Genomic DNA, 24,874 nt, shown 5'->3' with positions numbered 1-24,874 from the left:
ATCATTTCTTAGCATTCTTGTTCTTTTAGTTCAGCTGTGCCACAAATTTGTTTTTGAACTAGAGTGACATGTTGGTAGCAGATACAACATTTGTGAGTAAGCTAGGGGTGGCAAAGAACCAAATTTTAATATAAAATTTTAATAAACTAGGGTGACATGAAATAGATTCAACATTACTGAGCTAACTAGGGTGTGACTAATTTTGAATGTACTTACTTGAATACAGCAATGAGTAGATTTATCAACAAGATATTTGCAACTAATAAATAGATTGTCATAATCAAAGGTGTAATCCAGTGACCAGTAGAACACTGTGGTGCTAAGGGGTCATCTTCTGTACAGGGTGCTGAAAAAAGAAAACAAGGTTATACACATCAAAGTGACTGATAGCTTATCACTGAGTCAGATAGTTTATCCTGAAAACACATGTTACACTACGGTATAATTCACTCCAATGATATCCTTAGAAGTCTCATTCATTCCAGACACAATCATAAACACGCACACCTACAGTGACACTCACATGGATTCACTTAACGTATATCATTCACATACAAACATACACATGTATGTATGTATGTATGTATGCAAATGTAACATGTCCATGAAAATACATGCACATGCGCGTGCACACACACACACACACACACACACACACACACACACACACACACACACACACACACACACACACACACACACACACACACACATATTCAAATATAGTTTTCCTCCAGAAAATGATTTATTAACATCAAGCCATACACAGAAGATTTGGTCCAAAGATTGCAAGTTATATTTACTGTTTGAGTTATTTGTTGCTTAAATTACATGACAGTATAAATTGCTTGCAACTTTCATAACATTTCCATTCACTTATACTAGTTATCAGAGGATAACATACACATTTTTGTAAATTTAGGATTTCAATTATAATATTAACATGCAAACATTTTCATTTAAAAATACATAAATTTAATAATTTCATTAACAACCAAAGCGTACACTTACGATCTATATCTGGTGCATACACTTCACCATATAACATGAAATATGGTTCTAAAAAGATTTTCTTGACAGAGGTCCAGTAAAATTGTTCATTGGGATGTTTGATAGCTTGTCTTGCGACACCAAAACTCATTAAAATCACCGTTAATATCACACATATGTACAGCATATCAATAACCTGTGGTATACATGGATACAGTTGGGATAAGTAAGTACTTGGAAGAAGGTGAGCAACAAACAAGGTTTTATAGTCCATGTGAAATGTATTAGATAAGATGAGTGGTCACACTATGTGATAAGGAGAGTGGTCACATCATGTGATAAGAAGAGTGGTCACACTATGTGATAAGAACAGTGGTCACATCATGTGATAAGGAGAGTGGTCACACTATGTGATAAGGAGAGTGGTCACATCATGTGATAAGAAGAGTGATCACATCATGTGATAAGAAGAGTGGTCACACCATGTGATAAGAAGAGTGGTCACACTATGTGATAAAGAGAGTGGTCACATCATGTGATAAGAAGAGTGGTCACACCATGTGATAAGAGGAGTGGTCACACCATGTGATAAGAACAGTGATCACACCATGTGATAAGAAGAGTGGTCATACCAGGTGATAAGAACAGTGTGATAAGTAAGATAAAATCAATTGTGTGGAACTAAGCAATGGCCAGTCGATGTGATAAGCATGAACAAAGTGATCAATCCAAGATAAGAAGAGTGGTCACATCATGTGATAAGAAATGTGGTGGTTTGTTGAATATGATAAGCCAGAAATGAACACTTGTCAGTTCATGTCTTAGAAAAGGAAAGGATGTTGGATTAAAGAATGCTTTCTCTGTGCTACGTAATAAAATACAACATGTCAAGCCAAGAATGGTAGTTTTAGGCAATTTCATATACCTCATTAAATTTCCCTAAAAGCACCACATTTACAAACACTTGTAGGTTCCAGTCTATGTTTACACGAGAAAAAAAATAACACAAAAATGTTTTTGTATGAGACAAAGTTTAATGACTGGTCAAAAACTTATATCAAATGGTGAACATCTGAGATATCAAATGATGAACATCTGAAGTTCATTTCTATTACATGTATGAATGAATTATGAATGTTGGAGTGAAAACATTTTCATGGCAATATGCACCCCGAAGACTATACTTTTTTAAATATCAAAGTAGCCTGAATCACCCAAACCTTTGCCTATGAAAGCTTGTTCTGTGTCCTTTTAAAACCATTGCAGATATTAGGTTGTTTAGCATCCTGGAAATAGTCAATCTATCATTGTTCAATAGAGAGTGACAGTGCCACAGTTTGTAGGCCATTTTGAATTATAATAAGGAAAACATTTTGGAATAGTATTTCACTGAAATTTCCTCTTTCGTAAAGAGCTGAAGTAGATAATAGTTGACTTGTAGTGGTTGAAAGAACCCTCATTATTTTAGACGTCAAATAGTGATGTACGGACCAAGGTACTTACCATTTTAGACATCATAGTGACGTACGGACCAAGGTATTTGTTGACACTGAAGAGATCTAGAAGTCTGATATACCAAAAGATAATAGCTACACAGTATACAACTTTACTTTGAGCTAACGTAGTTGGAATAAAGCGAAGAACAACCCCAGCTATGAAAAATGCTATTGCTAGTGTATCCACAATGTTCCAATAATCGTTGTAAAACACTTTCAGCTTTGTACCAAAACTACCACCAGTCTCTGTGATGAATAACTGTAAAATATAATGAAGTAGTTTTTAGTCATTGATGTGTTTTTTGTTGTCATGGTAATGGCAACGAATGCAATCACCATTCAGTTGTTCTTTGTTGTCATAGTTACAAAGAAGAATGCATTCACTATTCAATAGTTTTTGTTGTCATGGTTACAATAGAGTATGCAATCACTATTCAGGAGCTTCATTGTCATAGTTACAACAGAGAATGCAGTCACTTTCAGTCATATTTTGTTGTCATGGTTATGAGTATATGCTGTCATCATTCAACTTTTTGTTGTCATTGTTAGAACAGAGTATGTAATCATCATTCAGCCAGACACGGATGAAAAAATAGACACTTTTGGAGTGAAGGAGAGACAAGCATAGAGCATGTGGACAATCTCTCAATTCATTTCTACTTCACAACAGATATGAACTCACTCACCTCTCTGACTTTCTCCACAGCAAACGTGACAACATAAGCTATGATGTACCATTCTTGCCAATGTGGCATGGAATCCATATGAACCAATACTACATAGTTGAAGATGACTAGAAACACTATATAGGCCATCTGGAAATAAAGAAAAGGTCAAAGGTCAGATTTGAAGATGACTTGGAACACTATATAGGCCACGAGTGTGAAGCTACCATGATATTCATATTCATCTTCACTTTCAAAAGTTGACCTCTAGCTCAATGTGGATATGATGATAGCTTCACACGTTCATCATCAGATTCGAAGTCTTCCGAATGGGTACGAACACACGTTCGGTAAATCACATATCCTTCATTGGTAGGTTGAAATCATGTGATTGTAATTACTTTTCACTTGATTTTCTTGGATTTGCATGCTTTTTTCTTATTTTTGCCAGAGTATCCAATTTGCACCATGAATTATTGTTGTCATGGACCATAATTTTTACAATCGATTGCGTTGACCCTCCCCGATCAAGGGAACTACATACATTGTGATAATTGTGGTCTTGACAACACTATTTTGTGTAAATTTCACCAGTGTAAGGGTTAAGTAGGGTTTCAAAGATAGCGACACTGCTGGAAATCAAAACACACCCAGCCAAGCCGTATTTTATTACATTACTCATACAGGTTTTTTGTACACCCAAATATTGATATTTCATTTTCAAAGATATGGGAAAGGCATACTAAACATCCAAATTAGTTTTTTATATGACAACAATAATTCATGGTGCAAATTGGATACTCTGGCAAATCCACGCAAATCAAGTGAAAAGTAACTACAATCACATGATTTCAACCTGCCAATGAAGGATTTTCCTCATTTACATAAATGATTTACCAAACTCTTCAGATATTTTCAATTTTAGGCTTTACGCCGATGATTCGAACCTGTTTCATTCACCTGAGAAGTGTTCCTCATCAACAAACACCAGCAATATAAACTCAGCCCTTGCAAATGTTACAAACTGGTGTGATGTGAACAAATTAACAGTAAATTCTGCTAAATCACACGCATTACTCATTGGTGGTAGACACAAACCTCATAATGCACAAGGTTCAGTTCAGTTGAATGATATGGCTATTAACTTTGTCAGTAATACCTCTTATGTTGGAGTATATTTGGATAGTAAAATGTTATGGAATTGCCACATTTTAGAAGTGAAGAAAAAAATGAGTAAGCTAACTGGTATTTTGTACAGACTTCGTTATACAGTTCCTCAGCATATTCTTTTGATGATATATAATACACTTGTTCTTCCCCATCTGTCATATGGACTTGAAGTATGGGGCTGTACATATCAGTCTTACCTCAAAGATATACTAATCATCCAAAAGAAAATTGCTCGCATAATTACCTTCAGTAGTTACAACACCCACTCTCCCCCCTTATTTAAACGCCTCCTAATGCTAGATGTATACAAGCAACGTGATTAGCAAATAGGAATTTTTGTTCACGATGTGATCAATGGCAATGTTCCGCCATACTTCTCAAATTTCTTTTCCAAGATAGGTCATTGTTACGACACCAGGCAACAGAAGCGAAATGATCTAAGCATCCCAAAATACAACAATAATTACGGTCAATTTAGCACAAAGTTCACTGGGGCCAAAATTTGGAACTCTATCCCTTCCCATATAAGAGACACTCGAAGTCGGAGTACATTCAAAGCTAATTTCAAAAGCCATCTTCTTAGCCAGTATTAGTTGATGTATACCATTTTGTTCTTTCTTTTAAGATTTGTCATTGTTTCCGAATTTAGTTAAATACTTCTCCGGATTTGTGTGATATGTATGTTTTTGTTTTGTTTTGTTTTGCTTTGTTGTTGTTGTTTTTGTTTTTTCTCTGAGGACAAAACTCGATTAGTTGTTTCGTCAACTATTTTTGCCCTCATTAAAAATAAATAATAAAAAATAAAAATTTATGTGATTTGCCGAACGCTTGTTCGTACCCATTCGGAAGACTTCGAATCTGATGATGAACGTGTGAAGCTATCATCATATTCACATTGAGCTAGAGGTCAACTTTTGAAAGTGAATATGAATATGAATATGAATATGATGGTAGCTTCACACTCGTATATAGGCCATCTGGAAATGATGAGGTCAAAGGTCAGATTTGAAGATGACAAAGAACACTACATTGGCCATCTAGAAATGAAGAGGTCAAAGGTTGAAGATGACAAAGAATGCAATATTGGCCAACTAGAAACAAATGAATGATTAGTTACTGTAACAGTGACAGTCAATACATATCAGACAAATAGGTGTGAACTAATGAACACAAGACTGTGCTGATAAGACAAATAGATGTACTGACAGACTTCCACAGACAGAGACAGAGACAGACACACTGACTGACTGACTGACAGACAGACAGACAGACAGACAGACAGACTGACTGACAGAGACAGACAGACAGAAAGAACCAGATAGAGACAGACAGACTGACTGACTGACAGACAAACAGACAGACTAACAGACAGACAAACCGACAGAAAGAACCAGACACAGACAAACCGACCGACAGACAGAGAGACAGAGAGACAGACAGACAGACAAACCGACAGACAGAAAGAACCAGACAGACAGACAGACAGACAGACAGACAGACAGACAGACAGACAGACAGACAGACAGAACCATTGTAACAGCTCTCCTCCAAACAGTGGCTGTTTGGGTTTATGATTACAAATTACATGTAGTGGTACTTACAGTGGGAGACCAAAACTTGGACACAGGTGCATTGTAGTGGTACTTACAGTGGGAGACCAAAACTTGGACACAGGTGCATTGTAGTGGTACTTACAGTGCGAGACACAAACTTGGACACAGGTGCATTGTAGTGGTACTTACAGTGTGAGACCAAAACTTGGACACAGGTGCATTGTAGAATTCATAAATCTTCTTTCCCAACTTTAGTGAACTTTTCTTGATAGCTTCTTTGTCTCCTCCATCATTTTGTACCCCAAGGATGATAGCTGCCTTCTGCCCTACGTTGACAATACCACTAGACATTGCTTTACTGCCTTCTTCATTCAGTAAATCCTATGTACAAACACAATGCACAATAAAAGTCTTATATGTACCATATATGTAAGAGTAAGGTTGGTCAAGCTAGGATAAGGTAAGACAAGATTTTGCTTTGTCACCAAATGTTCAAATTAATCAGAAAACACACACACACACACACACACACACACACACACACACACACACACATATATACCCCACTTCCTCCCACACACACATACATACCCCAACACAACTCCACCCCACCACCATCACCACCACTGCTTCATTTTCACTTATTTTGCTTGTGAATGTATTGCTGCAGAGAGAACTCATGAAATTACCCAGAGTACACCACACTTGCTCTCATGCATCATAGGGTTCTATCACGTTCCATAGGGTTCCACTGTATGCTTCCTTTGAACACGTAAATTGTGTTCTGTGCTTTATGGTCACCATGATTGTGATCGCCATGTCAACATTATCAACAGACTAACAAGAACTTTTATTCACTACATGACTATTCAAGTTAGAGTGGAGAACTTTCCTTTATCAAAAGCAATGATGATCCAATTAAATAATTCATGGTTAGAGATTTGACATTTGAATCAAAGTTACTGTACCTCCATCTCCATTTCTTCATCATGGACTGATGACTTATCATCTGCATCCTGTAAATCTTGGAAATGTTCCTCTATGGTCTGTGGCATCAATTCTAACTCTTCTTTACTTTTAAACTCTAATGTTACAATGGATGGTGGAAGTAGTATACCCATGATGACCTGCAGAGTGAAAACAATCAGGAAGTGTTAAAGTTTGTAACTGAGGCCTTATTTTGTCTAAGTTTCCATGATGGTCTTGTACATGGCATCTTATTCCCACTCACGATGTAGGTATAATGTATGCTCTACCTTATGAAAACAAGTCTTTCCTTGAAATGTCAATGATCTTAATATGTTCAGGTTCATTGTGATTGGTTATAAAAGAAAGGAAACAATCACATCTGTTGGCTGTATTGTTAATAAGTAATAAAATATATGACTTGTCAATGTTCCTATCAGTGACAACCTTGTAATAGCTTCACACTTCCCCCTTTTTTTTGTAGCAGCAAACAATACTTGCACCATCTTCCGTCAAAGTTCTCATCATGTTTTCAAATACACACAGTTTACATAATTATTTCATTATATAAATAACACCATGGCATAATCCATTGCATTTCTACAGAGCCAGATCCTTAAGGGGAGAGGTGTCAAATTCAAAAAAAGTCGATAGATTTTTCTTATACTTTGCATACCTAAGCAGTGATAACTGAATATGTAAAAAATGCAAAGAAAATACTATGTCACCACCTTTGATTTCAAGATAATGACCATTTCTTGTATCTACACATATTGTTTTGGGTCGAAATAAGTAGATTTACAACAACTAACTCCATCATAATTTTTGACAGTTAAAGATTATCCCTGGAGCACTTAATGAACTTACACATTTTAGTGCAATGTGTATTATGTCCAGACGTATTTGTTTGTAATTTCTTTTCATTATTTCATAAAATACTATGTTATTTTATCCCCAGCTGCTTTACGATTTTTAAAGAAAAATATAAGAAAACTGCAAAAAAGGATAAAAGTCTGTGATAGATTATTTTTTTATGCTGTATGTGTACAATGTATTATTCCAGCTATTTATCAGTGACAAAATAATAGTGGGTAACCATGTCCGTTTAAATTCTAGAATTGAAATTGTGACCCCACACCCCATCTAAATTTAGACATTTTTGACAGAAATTTTTTATGAAATATTGTTGAATTTTGACAAAAATTAAAATGAGCTTGTTTAACTTTTTACATATATATAATGTACCAATGCCTCTTCATAATTAAGGTGCACTAGGTGGTATGTCGTACAGTCTTGGCCCAGTGAAGAAGAAAATTTTAACTGTCTATTGTCCATGACCAGTCGCATGGTCACAGCCCAGTGAAGAAGAAGTATTTTTTTCACTGTCTATTGTCCACAATTGGTCATACGGTCGTAGCCCCATTTTTAAATACGAGAAGTAGCTTTTTCACCTTTTTTTTCTCCACGATCGGTCATACGGTTTCTAATAATTATCATTGTTGTTTTACTTGTAATGACAAACATGGGTTTAGCATCGATAAGACATCAATGGTTTGAGAAAACGCGCACAAACAATCAAATGATTGACCTAGTGCTTTGACCCCATCAATCACCCTCTAGCTCTGGTGACACTGCTGACCTATCGAGCGATATGCTTCCAAAACGATGAATAGCAAATCTGGTTCCCATAGTAACAAAGCAAAAACCCAAACAAAGTACACTGTACTTCATTTAATGGTGATATGGAATTATGGTCAGTATGTAAATTCATGTGAATACCATACGAGTCGTTGTTTTGAAATAATGCAATTAAAGTTTCCAAGTGTCATGTTTCATTTTGAGCAGGCGAAATCAAAGCAACTAAGGAGGAAATTAAAAGAAAATGTTTTTGCTTGTTTGTGGGGGGGTACTCAACTTGGATGACGTCAATGTGTAGAAGCACACACATTTATGACCTGGGGATATCTCAGGTAGAAAGTTTTGGATGTATTCAGATGTATTCGGTTAATTGTGCAATAGTTAGCAAACTCGTGTAATCAGCCCTTTTTATGGCCTCGATGTACTTCAGAAGTTCCGAATGTTCAATGTTTTAAATGGTTTTTCCCTTGTTGGTGTTCTATTCTGGTAACTCCTTAGCATGCCACATGCTACCTCAACCCGCCTTAAACAATGACATTTAGTAGCATGAGAGATGAAATTCTAGCGTCAGACACTGGGCATAGTGTTATCTTTTTGATATGGCCGACTCCAATTTTTCTGTTTCGCACATGAATGTTTTTGCTTGACCGGTAATATAGGGAGTGTGGTTGTTGATACATTTCATCAAGTCTAACATTTATAAGACAGTTTATAAGACAGTTCCTCTTTAAGTCATGGTAGTAAAGCTAATTCTAGGACTTCTGAAACTCATACGAAATTACCTTCCGTTCACCCTAAATCTCCAATTCAAGAGTACATACAGCGATCGAAAAACATATAACACTTCACTTCACTTCCAAACACGGGTTTGTTTTGCGTTCAAATGTTGACAATTACAAGAGCGCCCATTTCAGTCTGCGCCGAAAGTTGCATTGTTGACGTAATTCGAATTTGACACCTCTTACCTTAACAGAATAGGCATACTAGAGCACAATATGCATAATGGATTCGATGAAACCAGGTGTGCTCAAACAAAATCTTTCCCTCTGTTGAGATTTGTTATAAAAATGTTCCTTTTTTGGGGAAAAGTGAGATGCTGCATACCTTAAGACTTGTATTCTTTCTCATCTGTAAACCACCCATCCACATGTCATTAAGTAAAGTTTGACAACAAGGGTGTGCAATAAATTCTTTATGATTAGCAGCCACAGCTAAACTTAGACACGTCAATTTACTCCAGTTCTTCAACTCATATGTCAGCAACTGTTGAGTCACTAAGTTGTTACAATGGTAGCATTGATCCAGTAGATGCAAGGCTAAATTCTGAAATTCACTGCAAGGCAAATAGAAGGACATTTTATATTACGTCAAAAGCTAGCATGATAGTTAAAAACCCATAACAATCATTTAGTCACTATTCTTGTAATTTGTTGGTATCTCAAAAACTGAACATTTGGTTTGAACCGATGAGTAAACCTTTGCTGTATGCAAGTATCGTAAGTTTTCATCAGATGATTGGTTATGGTAATGTGTACTGATGACATCATAGATACTGATATGGTGACATCATAAATGCTGATATGGTGACATCATAAACACTGATATAATGACATCATAACCACTGATATAATGACATCATAAATGCTGATATAATGACATCATAACCACTGATATGGTGACATCATAAACACTGATATAATGACATCATAACCACTGATATAATGACATCATAACCACTGATATGGTGACATCATAAACACTGATATAATGACATCATAAACACTGATATAATGACATCATAAACACTGATATGGTGACATCATAAACACTGATATAATGACATCATAAACACTGATATAATGACATCATAACCACTGATATAATGACATCATAACCACTGATATGGTGACATCATAACCACTGATATAATGACATCATAACCACTGATATAATGACATCATAACCACTGATATAATGACATCATAACCACTGATATGGTGACATCATAAACACTGATATAATGACATCATAAACACTGATATAATGACATCATAAACACTGATATGGTGACATCATAAACACTGATATAATGACATCATAACCACTGATATAATGACATCATAACCACTGATATAATGACATCATAACCACTGATATAATGACATCATAAATGCTGATATAAGGACATCATAAACACTGATATAATGACATCATAAACACTGATATAATGACATCATAAACACTGATATAATGACATCATAACCACTGATATAATGACATCATAAATGCTGATATAAGGACATCATAAACACTGATATAATGACATCATAAATGCTGATATAAGGACATCATAAACACTGATATAATGACATCATAACCACTGATATAATGACATCATAAACACTGATATGGTGACATCATAACCACTGATATAATGACATCATAAACACTGATATGGTGACATCATAAACACTGATATGGTGGCATCATAAACACTGATATGATGACATCATCAACACTGATGTAAAAACATCATTAAAACTGAATGTGATGACATTGTAAACATTATTTGATGACATCATAAACACTGATGTGATGACATCATAAAGACTGATATGACATCATAAACACTGATATCTACGTACAATATAACAAAAATCAAAATTTAGAACAAACACTAATATCAGCACAAGAAAACTAAAAGACAAAAGAAAACTAAACCACAGAGAAATGAAGTACAGATTTGTACTTACGATGAGTGTGCCCTGAGTTCTTCTGCTGTATCTACTTCTATTTCATCTTGTTCAGCATCATGAGCCATTGCTTTGTATAGTTTACTAGCTGCCAAGGCCTTAGCTAGGGCTTCCTCCCCATGCTGCCACATAAACAATGCCATCTTGTGCCTTTTCATTAACACTGCCCACACCATCAATTCATGGAAGGGATAAGTAAATGTTTCAGTCTTTCTGTTCACTCTGATTTCTGTAGGGTCAGCTAGAGACACATGTGACAACGCTGCCTGTGGAATTTGAAAATATAAGGTTATGTTAACATAGTTTGGGTCTCAGAAATAATTTTTTTTTACACTTTTTGCTGTTACTCTGTTCAAGAAAACTCCAACCCATTCTCAGTGGTTCTGCAATACTCAAAATATGACTCAAAACATTCAAATCACCATTCGGTTTTGGACTCGTAGTGGCAAGGCCCCTTAGGTAAATCTTTATTTGCTAAGGTCCACAAGGTCAGGATTAAAGTGCCCAGTGCACTTTGATGGATTTAGGGATATAATATCCACAACTCACCCTAACTGTTTGGTTCCGAAGTGAATTCTGATAAATACTCCTGAATTTCTTTTTAGTGTAAAGAGATCGGTAGGCTCCACCCATTAGATGTTCCACAACAAATCCAATATCAACCAGTGTGTAGCTCTGATGGTTATTAACACTCTGAGAATATAAAGTAACTTCATAAGATCAAAATATCAAGTGACAAGATAATATTTAGTCAAATTTTCAGTCGTCGTCTATCACAAAAGCATAAAACTTTCAGTAACAACTGAGTTCTGTTTCCTTTTATAAGTTATCACTTAAAAACACAATTCATATGTAAACTATTTTTGGTTCAAAAGTATAACTGTGAAAAAGTCAATACAGAACCCAGTCTGCAGTCTAAGAGCACAAAAAACAGCATTGAATTGTTTACCTGTTCTGCACCACAACGGATTTTTTCATGATGTTCAGTAGTTGTAATTCAAGCTGTTTGTGTACTCAAACATAAAAGCTCTGTTGGATGTGACAACTTACCTTTTGTAAATCCCTTGCCAGGTAGTGTAATGTGGAAGTAGGACCAACCTGTAAATGTATAGATACATATACGTTATATATGATATACTTTATTAGACTATTGCAGTATAAATCACATTATCAGTTTACATGCTGTGTCAAGAAACCTGTATACAGTGTGATCTCAGTCACTTTGATATGTCACTAATGCACAGCAATTTCTTGTGACCCACAAAAAAAATTGATTTTGCTCCACCCCTTACTATGTGGTGACTCAAAAGAAACCCCAAGTTTTATTACTAAGACTTTGGCACACTGTCTCTATTTATATGTGAAATATTATGTTCTACATTTGTATTTATTCTCACTTTTCTCTCTCCTCTAGTCCTTTTTTTTGCGTAATCAAACTCGTAGTGAAAATATTTTCCTCATGACAGTTTTATAGTGTGACTATTTGAAACAAGTAAAAATGAAATCTAATTTAAGGAGGATAGCTGATTTCTGCCATCACTGAAATGTTGATATTCCATCATACCTGCCAATATTTCTGTCAAGTGTGGTAAGTTGATCGAAGCTACGTGAACTCCCAGGATATGTTATCAAGGTTTTGTGCTGAACTTATAGTACAAGGTACTGAAATTCACCAAATTCCTCTGTAACAGTGGGTCACAAACCTTACCTAAAAAACACTGTATGCAAACCTATAAGGTCAAAATAACTGTTGAAACATTTTTTTGAAAGTTTCTGACAAAGCAGTTAGAATGACTTACTGTATTGAAGAGATCCTCAAGTCTAGCAAACGTTAAAAACCTCTGCATGTTGACACCATTGTCCATCAATAATTTCACAAACTCAACACGGTCAAATGTCAAGGCATCCATCATAGCTTGTTCCAATGCACCTTCCTGTAAGAGACAATGCACAATTACAGATATGAGGGACCTTTTAAATGAACAGCGCCCTCTGGTGGATGAAGATTTACAACAGTGCTTTCTAGTGGTACAATAATGTAGCAATGAAGTAGGGTGTAAAACAAGTACTTCTTTACAGCTAAAAATGAAGTAACAATCTGTATGGTTATGGAGTAAACATTCACTCATAATGACATGAATTCTTATGAAAGTCCAAGTAACATATCACCCTGGGACTATTGATTGATACAATCTTGTTTGGCACAAATTAAGCTTGCTACACGATCTAAAAAATACTTCTAACTTCTTCAAGGGTTTGTGCACTTCAAGATGAAGCCTAGAGAGAACTTGACATGCTAACAATTGAACTTACAGGCCATTCTACACCATAGACAAATACTTGTTTCTTGGCAATGTCTTCTCTGTCCCATGCCAGTGCGAGTTGGAGTTGATCTACAGGTGATGAATTCTGTGACTTCAGTAATGCTGTCAAGATGGCTAAGTCAATATCTTCACTTTCATTGTCACCAAGTCGAAACACAGTGATCTGTTGTCATAGAAACCAATAAAACAGAATTTCAAACATTAATCAAAGCCCCACTTACAGTCAAAATTCAGTAGTTTTGCTAAAAGTTTTCAAAGAGATTCCTCAAGTAAATAACAGTTTTCCATGCTTTTCCAAGGGTGGTTTGAAATTCCATGACTTTAAGGATGACTTCATAAGAGCAAACGAAACCAAAATTCTAGGAAATTAATCTTCTATAGAAAAATCAGAATCTCTTTTGACAATTCATACTTGTAAGTTGTATACATGCAATTGACACTGACAACAAGAAAAACTTACCAAATCTCTCCTCCTAACACACAACATCAATTCTACAAACAATCTCTCAGCTTGTTCTCTGGTAAACAGGAATGTCTGCTGTATGATAACAAGGAGTTGATCTCTCAGAGTGTCTAGCATGGTTCTACAAAACACAAACAAATCAAACATAAATTCTTGGCACATGAACTGGCATTTTCCCTCATGCTAGAGGGTCAAAAGAGAACAAGGTCAACTTACTCTCGCATACACCTTTACATGCATGTGTAACAGAAGTCATGGTGTCAACAAAGAAATTAAACGATTGTTATTTTCATGACACACCGAGGGGGTAAAATACAGTTTCGTGTACAAAAATCAAAGGTCAAAGTTCAAATTTACCTTTTCACTATGGTCACAAATTTTCACTTATTTCTGAGGATTTTTTTTAGCAAACAGACAACTTGCGGATTACAAGCCAGCCACTCAAACTATTCAACCATCATGATTCCACTTGTTCAATTCTTATTATTTGTACATTCGAAGTGCATTCATTCAAAGTAAACCACTGCTCAAATCTTATATACTACCATTACTCCAACCTTGTACATAAATTATGCAAAAAACATGTATACTTACCCATCATCCCCTGCAAATTTATGTACAAAAGCCAACAGATCAGCAGCTCTACCACTACCATCACAAACTACTATGGGAATAGGTGGCATATCAGAGACCATGGTAAGAACTGAACGGATTGTATTAGGTCCACCTTCTACTACTACACAGACAACAGGTACACAGCGACGACTCCCTGTAAATGTAATGTACAGTCAAATTGTAACTTGATGCTGTTTTACTACTACACAGACAACAGGTACACAGCGACGACTACCTGTAAATGTAATAGATATTGTCACATTGTTATTTTATGCTGTTTTACTGCAGTTGGGATCCAAGTGGACTATAAATTCACTCTTGATTAACATGGAAATGTTGATGGTATCAAATACTCCAGTGAAAAGTGTTGCATACTTGCAGGCCTCGAAATTCGTTTTTTTCCCCACCTGCCCATTGGGCAGGTGGTTGAAAAGTTTACCTGCCCAACCAAAATTTTACCTGCCCAATTCACCTTTCACTAATTTTGTTACTAGTCCTTTAGATCAAGTCTTCTACGGTATTAAAGTACGGCCATTAAAGTACCACTATTGAGCCACCTGTCTAATGCCCTGATCGCAACATAGCCTCACTATCTGGCCCATCCAATACAATACGTAGTAACGCATCTAATGAGTCGATACTCAGTGAACTGCGCCAATATTTCTCTTCTCTTTTCAACCATTTATATTCTTTCTCCCATTCTTCACGGAATTTTCACTTTCTTTTCCTTTCATCCTGCTTCCAAAACGTTGTCGATTTGCTATCTCCGTCATCATCTTTGTGTGACTTTTCAGTCTCTTTCGATGTACTTGGTATTGCCACTAAATTATCACTCTCCATACGCAACTTCCCAGCTTTCTCGCCGTCACCACCCTCACTTTCTTTTCTTTCTTGCTTCTTCTTCTTTTCATTTGGAGTATCATTGTTTGAAGACTTCGTAAATCCAAACTTTAATAAGCTCATGTTTATTCAACAGCTTTCATTTAATAGTATACGTAACGTTACTTCGAGGTCAGGGCCCACTGAGGTAAATACTACTTCATGAACACATGTGACATGACATGGCTCATGAGTGAAACACATGGTTGCTATTGATATGCAAATCAAACCAATATGTACCTATGACGCGAATGTCCATATATGGAGAGGTTGAAAGGTCATTGCATTCTGGCATTAGGCAATGCGGAAATGAAGAAACTTAGGTTTGACCGAAACAAGCTAAGTTACAAGAGACAAATCGACAAAAAATAAAACCCCAAAACGATTGCGGTAACAATTATTGACCAAATTAGAATAAGCAGTTTATAATAAAGTATTCCAAAAAAAAGCGCCGGCCCAACTGGGCAGGTGTGCATAAATTTTACCGGCCCATCACCACTTATCACCTGCCCTGGGCCGCTGGGACGGCGGGAATTTCGAGCCCTGACTTATTCTTTGCTTAGATTATGTATTTTTCTAGATTTCAGTGAGAAGTATTGATTTCTTTACTGAAATTTGTAATTTCTCTAGATTTCAGCAAGAATCGTTGAATACTTACGTAAACTAATTCTTTGTTGAGATATGTATTTTTCTAGTCTTCTACGCAGCATAATTTCAGCACCATATGTTCCCACTGTCCCATTATCAACCAGTAAAAAATGTGTATGACTACTATTCAGTATGGCACCTTTTGATGTTGGACATGGTACAGTGTAATATGGTTGGACTACCTGTAATATAAGAAGTCCATAATAAAATAAATAACCTATAGAGTATAATTCAAGATGGAGGAGATCAAACACTCTTGAATTGTTCAAAATCATAATTATTCAAATTTCATACATCTGTTTCTGATAACATGGCCTCAGATAATAGGGTAGGGAGGTTGGGATTTTATTTTATTTTATTTTGCCTTTTTAATTGTTTTTATTTTTGAAAAAAATAGCTTCGACCCAAAACCAAACAAAATTTGGTCAGAGTACCCCTTCTGTGCTAGTTAGATGAAATATTTACAGGCATCGCTAGGGAAAGAAAACAGATGTGTATAAAGATCATGAAGACAAAGAATTTCTAATAGCTTTGTTTTAAATGTTTAAAAAAAATGTTTAGGGTCAGTGGCTTAAACTAGGGTCGGTCATGTTACCGGAAACACATATTTTTTTCAGTAAACAGACTTGTGAAGGTACTCAAGTGATAAGAAGTGAAAAGTTGTGATTTTCTTAACTAACTTAGGTGGTAAAATTATATTTCTGACTAGCCTACGTATGAAGTAAAATTACCAGACTGGTGGAGTCATATTTCAGACTAACCTAGGTGGTACAGTAATATATATTTCAGACTAACTTACTACCAAATAAGGAAAGACTATAGTATAGAGTTTGAATTAGACAACATGTTTTTTATATCTCACATTTTTTTTTTGTTATGAATAACATAAACAAAATGCATGGACTGACAACGCACACGGCCAATGAAATGTTACTGTAACATGTTCTCTCACTGTGAACACAAATAAACAGTTTTGGGTTGAATCAGTTCACATTGAGACAAAATGTAACATTTTTATAGGGCCTATATACTTGCATGGTATTAGTATCTTTAATTTGTTTTATGTGATTTGTAACAAAATACCTTGTATGAGACATACACCATTGTGCTGCCTAATTGAAACTACATGTATAGTCACTCTGGTTTGGTAATAGGATAGTACAGTAATATATATGTCAGACTAACCTAGGTAGCACAATTATATTTCAGACTAACCTTAATTAGTAGCACAATTATATATCAAGACTAACCTAAGTAGTCCAATTATATATCAAGACTAACCTAAGTAGTCCAATTATATATCAAGACTAACCTAAGTAGTATAACTATTTCCCTGAGTAACCTAGTCGGTATACATTATACTTAGATATAATTCCATGTTAGTTCTCTTTATTCAGCCAGGGAAATTTCAAGTGGCAACAGGAGCCTTGTTATGCTACAAGTTGAAGTGATGAAGTAACACTTAAGTCAGGAGTATTTTCCAAATGAATGAAGAAAAATACCAAGGGAATAAATACAATTCTACCTATGCAAGCTTGATTCAAGAAAAAATGAGGAAGTAACACGATCGTGAATGTTTTGACTCCTATTTCATTTTCAAGCATCACAATGACGTAGACAGATATTGTCATGCTGTAGAACCACTTGGGTATAAATCTCATTTTATTCATTGAATGTGTACAACTTTGCTGATGCATGGTGTCATACTAGTTATATTTTAGGTCAATCTGTCATTACATGATTCATCTGACCACACACTGCTTCCAGTAAAGTATTCATTACCTCAAATTGAGTTCATCATATAAATGTCAGGTGTACCCACTGATTTATCAAAATAAATCAATTCCTCTAGAGTTGCAGAGTATAACTACAACTCCATAAAATGTCTGGTATAGATTTCATACTGCATATCTATAAATATCACACAACTCCTGCATATTTCAAACCACTACTTCTATCTGCATTCATCCATATTGTTGCCTTATTTGAACTGAATAAATGTTACTGGTTTTACCAGTGAATGAATAATAGTGTCTTTCCATGGTTTACTGTATAGACAACTTCAACTCATATCATAGCATTTCGAAGGAATAAGCCCTGAAAAACTGTGTGGTTCCGATTACACTCATTTTTAGAATAGGTGGGGTAGGTAGAATTATTTTTTTCATGTGCGTGTCTAGTTCAGATAATTAAATAAGTTATGTTTTCCATTGTTTTAAATATGGTCTCTATGTTATTGGTTTCTTCACATCAGATGTACAGCCATTATAGATTGGAAGAACAGTTTTATATTGTCTTTTTAAGTTGATGTCAGTTTCTACATCCACTATTTCTTCTGAATCACAATTTTTTGCAATTTCTTTTTCTCGAATATGTTGAAAAAAAGTTTAGGGTCGGCAGTGAAAAACTAGGTGGGGTTGGGTAACTGGAACCAAACAATTCATGAAAATAAGCATACATGTCATTTAGAATAAGAGCTAATAAGTGCAACTTGCAAGGTGACCTGTCATTTGATAAGAATTAGAATTCTAAAACATTGAAAACATGTCATAGGAAAGTAATAACTATTGTAAAACCTTGGTCAAATAACAAACAGTGTATTTAGGGAAAAGTGAAATTCTATCGATTTATAATTGTTATAGATTCATTATTTAGAAACTTGATGGCTAAATATTTTATCAATGTGCTAACATTTCTCAATGTAATTCTGATACATGATGAATGACAAGAATGTAAAATTCTCCCTGAAGGGCCACATCACAAGCATACTCACTCACATTACTTATGACCTCAACCATAGACTTTAACTGACCCCCTAGGAAGGTGATGACAGTCAAGTTCCGTGACCTCACCACCTACATCACAGCATTCTTGATGACTGTTATAATACTTTTTTGACATTGACTAATGTCCGATTTTGAGCAGTGTCACACTTTTCCTACTCCTTTGCCTTTATGTTGCAGTCTTGTTTCTTGCTTTATCTCTCATGTTTGTATCCTTTTTTTTTTTGCTTTTGTAAATAAATACATTTGTTTGTAATTTACAGTTTGTACAGAAATAAAATAAGGGCTATCACATCATTTCAACTCAGTTTTACCTTGTCAGTCCATTAGGGGCATACACCAAGTCTACATGTTTTGGCACACTGGCATACAACAAATACACTTCTATTATCCTACCTACTGAAGTATACTTCAGATTTCACTAATATTGGGAAAACTTAATAAACCTGGTATGACAGAACCCCATAACAAGAGAGTGTAAGTGTGGTGTTTACAGGGTATTTGCATGAGTGCTTGCAGTGTTTTCTCTGTGGCAGTATTTTCATAAACGTAGCAAGTGAAAGTGCAGCAGAAAACACTGCAAACACAAGTACAAATACCCCTGAGTACCCACACTTGCACTTACATGGCTTTGGCGCTCTGTTATCATTACATATGTTTATCAATAAACAAATTTCCATCAAAATGACACTATACGATCACATGCTTTTGTGTAGAATGAACTATCGCATCCTCATTTGCATATTATTTACATGCAGATATGCAATAACATTTTCGGTATTGCACTGCAGTGAAAATACCACTAGTATGCGCATGTACCGGTGCAAGTAATCTCTGGTACATATGTAATAATTTATCATACGGTATGTATACTAAATGTGATGGAAGTCTTTCTTATGCCCTCAAATGCGATAACAATGTCAAAAGACATCAAAGACATACACTGACATTAACATTATACTTGAACACTTTAATCGATGTCTTATTTAAGTATTTTCACTCATATAAAAAAGTTTATAAACTCAGTTTATGCCACTTCAAGAGCAGTATTCAACGTTAGTAAAATCTACTGACATTCCTGAGGTATTTTACCAGGGTGTTTACCAAAACTATTCTACAAGGTATTGAAATCAAATAGCATGGGAATATAGATAATGAAGTAATAAGTGTGAAATTAGTCAGAAATTCACTGTTTTCATATTAAATTACAAGACTAATAATTATGAACTTACATCTCTACCACACAAATTGTCTCGATTGAGTAATACACCCCAAGGTGCTATTCCTATGGTAACTGTTCTTCCTCTCATAGTAACTGATCTATTGTTCAATGCATCACCCACATGTACTGTAAGACCTGTAATCAGATCAAATCATATCAAAGCCATTAGCAGTTTACAGGCTCAAAACGAAAACAAAGTTCAATACATTACTCAATATGTACAGTTAGACCTGTGTAATAAAATCAAATCACATCAAAGCCATTAGTAGTTTACAGGCTCCAAACGAAAACAAAGTTCAATACATCACGAACATGTACTGTTAGATGTTAGACCTGTAAATTGTAATCAAACCAAATCACATCAAAGCCATTAGCAGCAGCTTGCAGGCTCCAAACAAAGTGACTTTAAGCCTTAGACAAGTATAAGCCATCTAAATGTGATCAACGGCATGAGATGGATCAACCACGCAATGTAAGTGGATTTCTGCACTATATTGACTCCTCATGTTACTAAAACATTCATGTTTGTCATACTTCATCACGTTTGAAAAAGACAAAGCATGCCTCATTGAAACCATCAATAATTTAAATTGTATAAATAGGATAATAAAAAATGCTATATTCATATTTTTATTTCATAATTTGTATGGGATTATTATTATTATCACATAAATACGTGCATATCTTCTACTGTGTGACGTCAAACAGGGGTGATTTCAGAGCATATCACCCCTGTTCTACCGAACTATTTTTTCTCCGTACTGTTGAGTCGAGTGTTCATGTCAATCCTACGCTATGATCAAGTTTATCGTAATAATTATGTGCTTTCAAAACGTAAATGCATACATTACGTTACATATATCCTTGGATGGCATGAGTTTGATACGTAGAAGTCCTTTTATTTTATTTGATACATTTTATTCTATTTAAAAATCACGTAGGTTATCGATGTAGCAGCCAGCAAGCTTACTTCCGATTTTTCATCGAGCTCCGATCTCCGAACTTCCACAACCCGAGAAAATATGAATAAAATGACGGCACAAAATCGTATTCAGACAATTCTACTTACGTTTCAAACTAAATTCGATATTACATGTACATCGCAAGGTTATAACCCGACAATTTTGGTTGAGAAACCACACAACAGTATGACTGATACCATACATATGGTAAGCTTGACCTCGCGACAGGTCACGCGATTATGTAATTTGCATAACCATCGGGCGCCATTTTTAAATATGCGATGAAGAATATAGTGCGATGAAATGATGCAGTATTCGTAAAATACAATTTAAAATTTTAGAAAAATACGGGTAAATACTTAGTTATGTGATAAATATATAATTCCATGAAATCAATGTTAGTTTTACGTCATAATGCTCCGAGTATGATTCCGCGGACTACAAATTCTCGCCTACCGGCTCGAATTTGTATTAGTCCGCGGAATCATACTCGGAGCATTATGACGTAAAACTAACATTGTTTTCATGGGATTATATATAACAATTTACCACTGTAACAAGGTCACTGACATGATTTGACCTGACAACCTCTTTATGCTGAGGTCAATGGTTTTCTTATTGCAAGTAGGCAGTGTGTGTGTGATGTGACCTTATTATCCATGGGACAACAATCTTTCATTACAACATAGCAGATATAAAGTGGAATATGACCTTGTTACACTCAACTGTATGTTTCTTGTCACAGTATGCAATATAAACAACAACTCTGACACAGAAATAAAATGTTCTTAACAAGTACAACCGTCTTAGACTCTTAAGGCCAAATAAAAAAAATAGTGTGTTTCTGGTAACCTGACCGACCCTAGTTTAAGCCCCCCCCCCCCCCCCCCCCCCCCACACACACACACACACTAAACATTTTACATTTTTTTACATGTAAAATGACAATTTACTTCTATTTCCCTGTAGATTTTCTTGCTAAAGTATCTTTGGTTAATTTTGTTTAAAATCACATTCCAGAGAGAAATTATACATCATTTCAGCCTATAACAGCACAGTCTGCATATTATTGTGTTTGTCTACTTCTAAATCATATAATTGTCTTACTTCTTTTACACCTCATCAACTGTTAAGGAAGTATTGTGACAAATGAGTATCTTGTCTTTGAAAAAAAATAAAATGTATGAAATGAAATAAAATCCTGACCTACCCACCATATTCCATGAAGTCATGTTATTAGAAACAAACATTTTTTTTTACTTTTGCCTAATTTTTTATGACCCTTGTTATTTATTTATTTTATTTATTTGTTTACTTTTTTTTTTTTTTTTTTGGGGGGGGGGGGGGGGGGAGAGTTTCAAAAAAGACATCGTGGCCATGTTCATGATTCTTTCAATTCATAGTAATACTGTTAACAATCTGGATGTCTTAGAAATTACCACTAAAGTCAGAAGGAATCTATGAACTGTTTGTAACTATATTGTATTGCCGATGAACTGTTTGACTTCTAAAAGTCCCAAATTTTAACAATGTTCTATAATTTTCATCCAGATACACTCTTGAAGTATTGTCATCTGACCATTATCGGTGGTATGCTATTTTTCTTCAATTTTTTTTTAATTTTTTAATTTTTTTAATATTTAATTTTTTAATTTTAATTTTTTTTGGTGTGATGGAGGGGGTAGATGGTCAGATTTAAGAAACACACGGTCAGTTGGGTCATACAAAACAGAAACATACACAAGGCCACTCTTAGCATTCATGATAAACTGATATTTAGAGTAGAACAGTACCTGTATTGGTGCCCCCAGTTAAAACCCAAGCACCAGTTGTCTTGGCTGCTTTCTGAAGACCTTTTCTAAATACTCTAGCTAGCTTAGGTTGTAGATCAAAGTTCTGTATACCACCATGTATTGAGATGACTAGTTTGGGTAGTTCTAGTTTCCATTCTTTCTGTAGTAACTGGAGAATAGCATCTGGTGGTGTATCACCCGAAAGACGAATATACTGCAATGAGACAAAAACAGACAATAGGTAATGATAGAGGAATTTGCACAGATTGTGTCGCCTCATATTTTTTTTTTGCTAACTTGCCAAATATAAAAATTCCATGCACTCAGAATGGGAGATCGATCTAAGTGTTAGCGGGGCTCGATATTATAATGTGAATTTGTAATTTCCTAAACCCTTATAGCGCAGTTGAGAATCAGATGTGAAAACAGTGTTCCCTCTAAGCCAATCTGAAATGCCATTGCTACACAACAATACACCATATATCAAAACTTGCAGACTGACAGATCAGCCGTTGTGGACAGGTCTCGTCGCCCTTTCTCTACAATTAGGACAGGCTGATAAGCCTGGACCCATCATGTGTTATTTAAAGTCTACAAAATTTGGTGTTCCCCTATCTCTTGTGGGGCCTCACATCACAGATAACCTATTTATTTACTGTTTTGACCCAATAACAAATGCACCCTTGCACGAAATTGGGATTGAAACCCTGGTCTTTACGATATTGATATGATATTGATATGTAATTACATTATTTACCTGTTATGAAAGTCATACAGTGCTAATAACCTTCTTTATTTTATTACTTTATAGATTATGATATTGACATATATTTAATATTCAATTCTATATAAATGGTCAAGTAGTGTTTATATCTGAAGCTCAATAAAGCTGGTATAAAGTAGAACACTTTGATACTGCCACCGTATGTTTTAAAAGATCAAGACATTGATAAAGTCTGGTTCAGTACACATAAAGATTAGGTAGGTAGTAAAATTGGAGAATGATAAGACTACAAAGTCTAGAACCTTCTATTCACCACGTTATCTACATACATTCAAATACGTCACTGTTACTGAAGAGAAATACTGAAAACCAATTATCAAGACTAGACATTTTGACATATACAACTACAAGTAACAGTCTTCAAGCTGTACCAATTTTAATGTTTAAGAATTACTGATCCTACTTGTACACTCTATTTTTATGTACAATAAGTAATAGTCAACACTTACTTACACCATAGACCCTAAATGTAGGGTCTATGTTTATACATACTGTTTTCCACAGAAATATTTAAAGTGAAAATAAGTCCCAAGTGAAAATTTTCTGAGTTATAGTTATTCTTCCTCATAAACATAATTTAAACGCTAAAGACAAAAATTCAAACCAAATAAAGTTGCAAACCAAATTCTTAAACAAAAGCAGATATGTTTTGTAAATTGTATTAAATTGCATTAGGATTTTGTTTGCAAATAGTTTTGACATGCATTTCATGTGAAGACATGTAGATCAGATATTTAATTTACAATTTGTCTATTAGTATTGTGTGACTTGTGACATAAGAATTAAATAAGTCAAGACTAGGGATTCAATTATTCATAGTTTTCAGTGAACTCTATCCACAGTCCTCATCAGAATTCACCACTTTTTCATCTGGTGTAATGAGTTCATTCTTTCACTTACCTGTGCTTTGTTAGCTTGTCCAGCACCTTGAAACTCTAGGAAACCGTAACTATCCGTAGGAGAACTGACTGTATGTTTATCTGTATTCCATTTCTCTGTAGATGGTGCCCTGAGATGTGTGGTTTGAGTCAAGTGTGCATGATTTCCAAACAGTCTCCCACATCCACATCTTATCAACAAAAGTGAAAAGACACCATCAATAGAAATGTTGTCATGGCAACTATCTGGTATTTACATTAAGGCTACAGTACTTCACTTCAATTCAATCAA

General features: G+C 35.1%; 1 protein-coding gene across 1 annotated transcript in view; it reads right to left on the bottom strand.

Annotated features, from left to right (window-relative positions):
• Positions 1 to 24,874, bottom strand: part of LOC144443454 (transient receptor potential cation channel subfamily M member 3-like) — a 32,137-nt gene that overhangs the window by 3,897 nt on the left and 3,366 nt on the right. The window contains exons 3-20 of the mRNA XM_078132934.1: positions 24,605 to 24,773; positions 22,921 to 23,134; positions 20,176 to 20,300; positions 16,171 to 16,342; positions 14,613 to 14,787; positions 14,016 to 14,139; positions 13,545 to 13,718; positions 13,031 to 13,165; positions 12,282 to 12,329; positions 11,774 to 11,924; positions 11,232 to 11,541; positions 9,583 to 9,811; positions 6,843 to 7,001; positions 6,064 to 6,255; positions 3,173 to 3,301; positions 2,494 to 2,745; positions 1,012 to 1,186; positions 217 to 346 (exon numbers count right to left, since the gene is read on the bottom strand). Of these exons, the coding sequence (XP_077989060.1) occupies positions 217 to 346; positions 1,012 to 1,186; positions 2,494 to 2,745; positions 3,173 to 3,301; positions 6,064 to 6,255; positions 6,843 to 7,001; positions 9,583 to 9,811; positions 11,232 to 11,541; positions 11,774 to 11,924; positions 12,282 to 12,329; positions 13,031 to 13,165; positions 13,545 to 13,718; positions 14,016 to 14,139; positions 14,613 to 14,787; positions 16,171 to 16,342; positions 20,176 to 20,300; positions 22,921 to 23,134; positions 24,605 to 24,773 (3,063 nt within the window). The remainder of the gene's footprint in view (positions 1 to 216; positions 347 to 1,011; positions 1,187 to 2,493; positions 2,746 to 3,172; positions 3,302 to 6,063; positions 6,256 to 6,842; positions 7,002 to 9,582; positions 9,812 to 11,231; positions 11,542 to 11,773; positions 11,925 to 12,281; positions 12,330 to 13,030; positions 13,166 to 13,544; positions 13,719 to 14,015; positions 14,140 to 14,612; positions 14,788 to 16,170; positions 16,343 to 20,175; positions 20,301 to 22,920; positions 23,135 to 24,604; positions 24,774 to 24,874) is intronic.

The sequence above is a fragment of the Glandiceps talaboti genome, chromosome 12 (genome assembly GCF_964340395.1).
Source record: "Glandiceps talaboti chromosome 12, keGlaTala1.1, whole genome shotgun sequence".
Taxonomy (NCBI): domain Eukaryota; kingdom Metazoa; phylum Hemichordata; class Enteropneusta; family Spengelidae; genus Glandiceps; species Glandiceps talaboti.
Note: the sequence above shows the minus strand (reverse complement) of the source record. Positions and strands in the feature narration are given on the sequence as shown.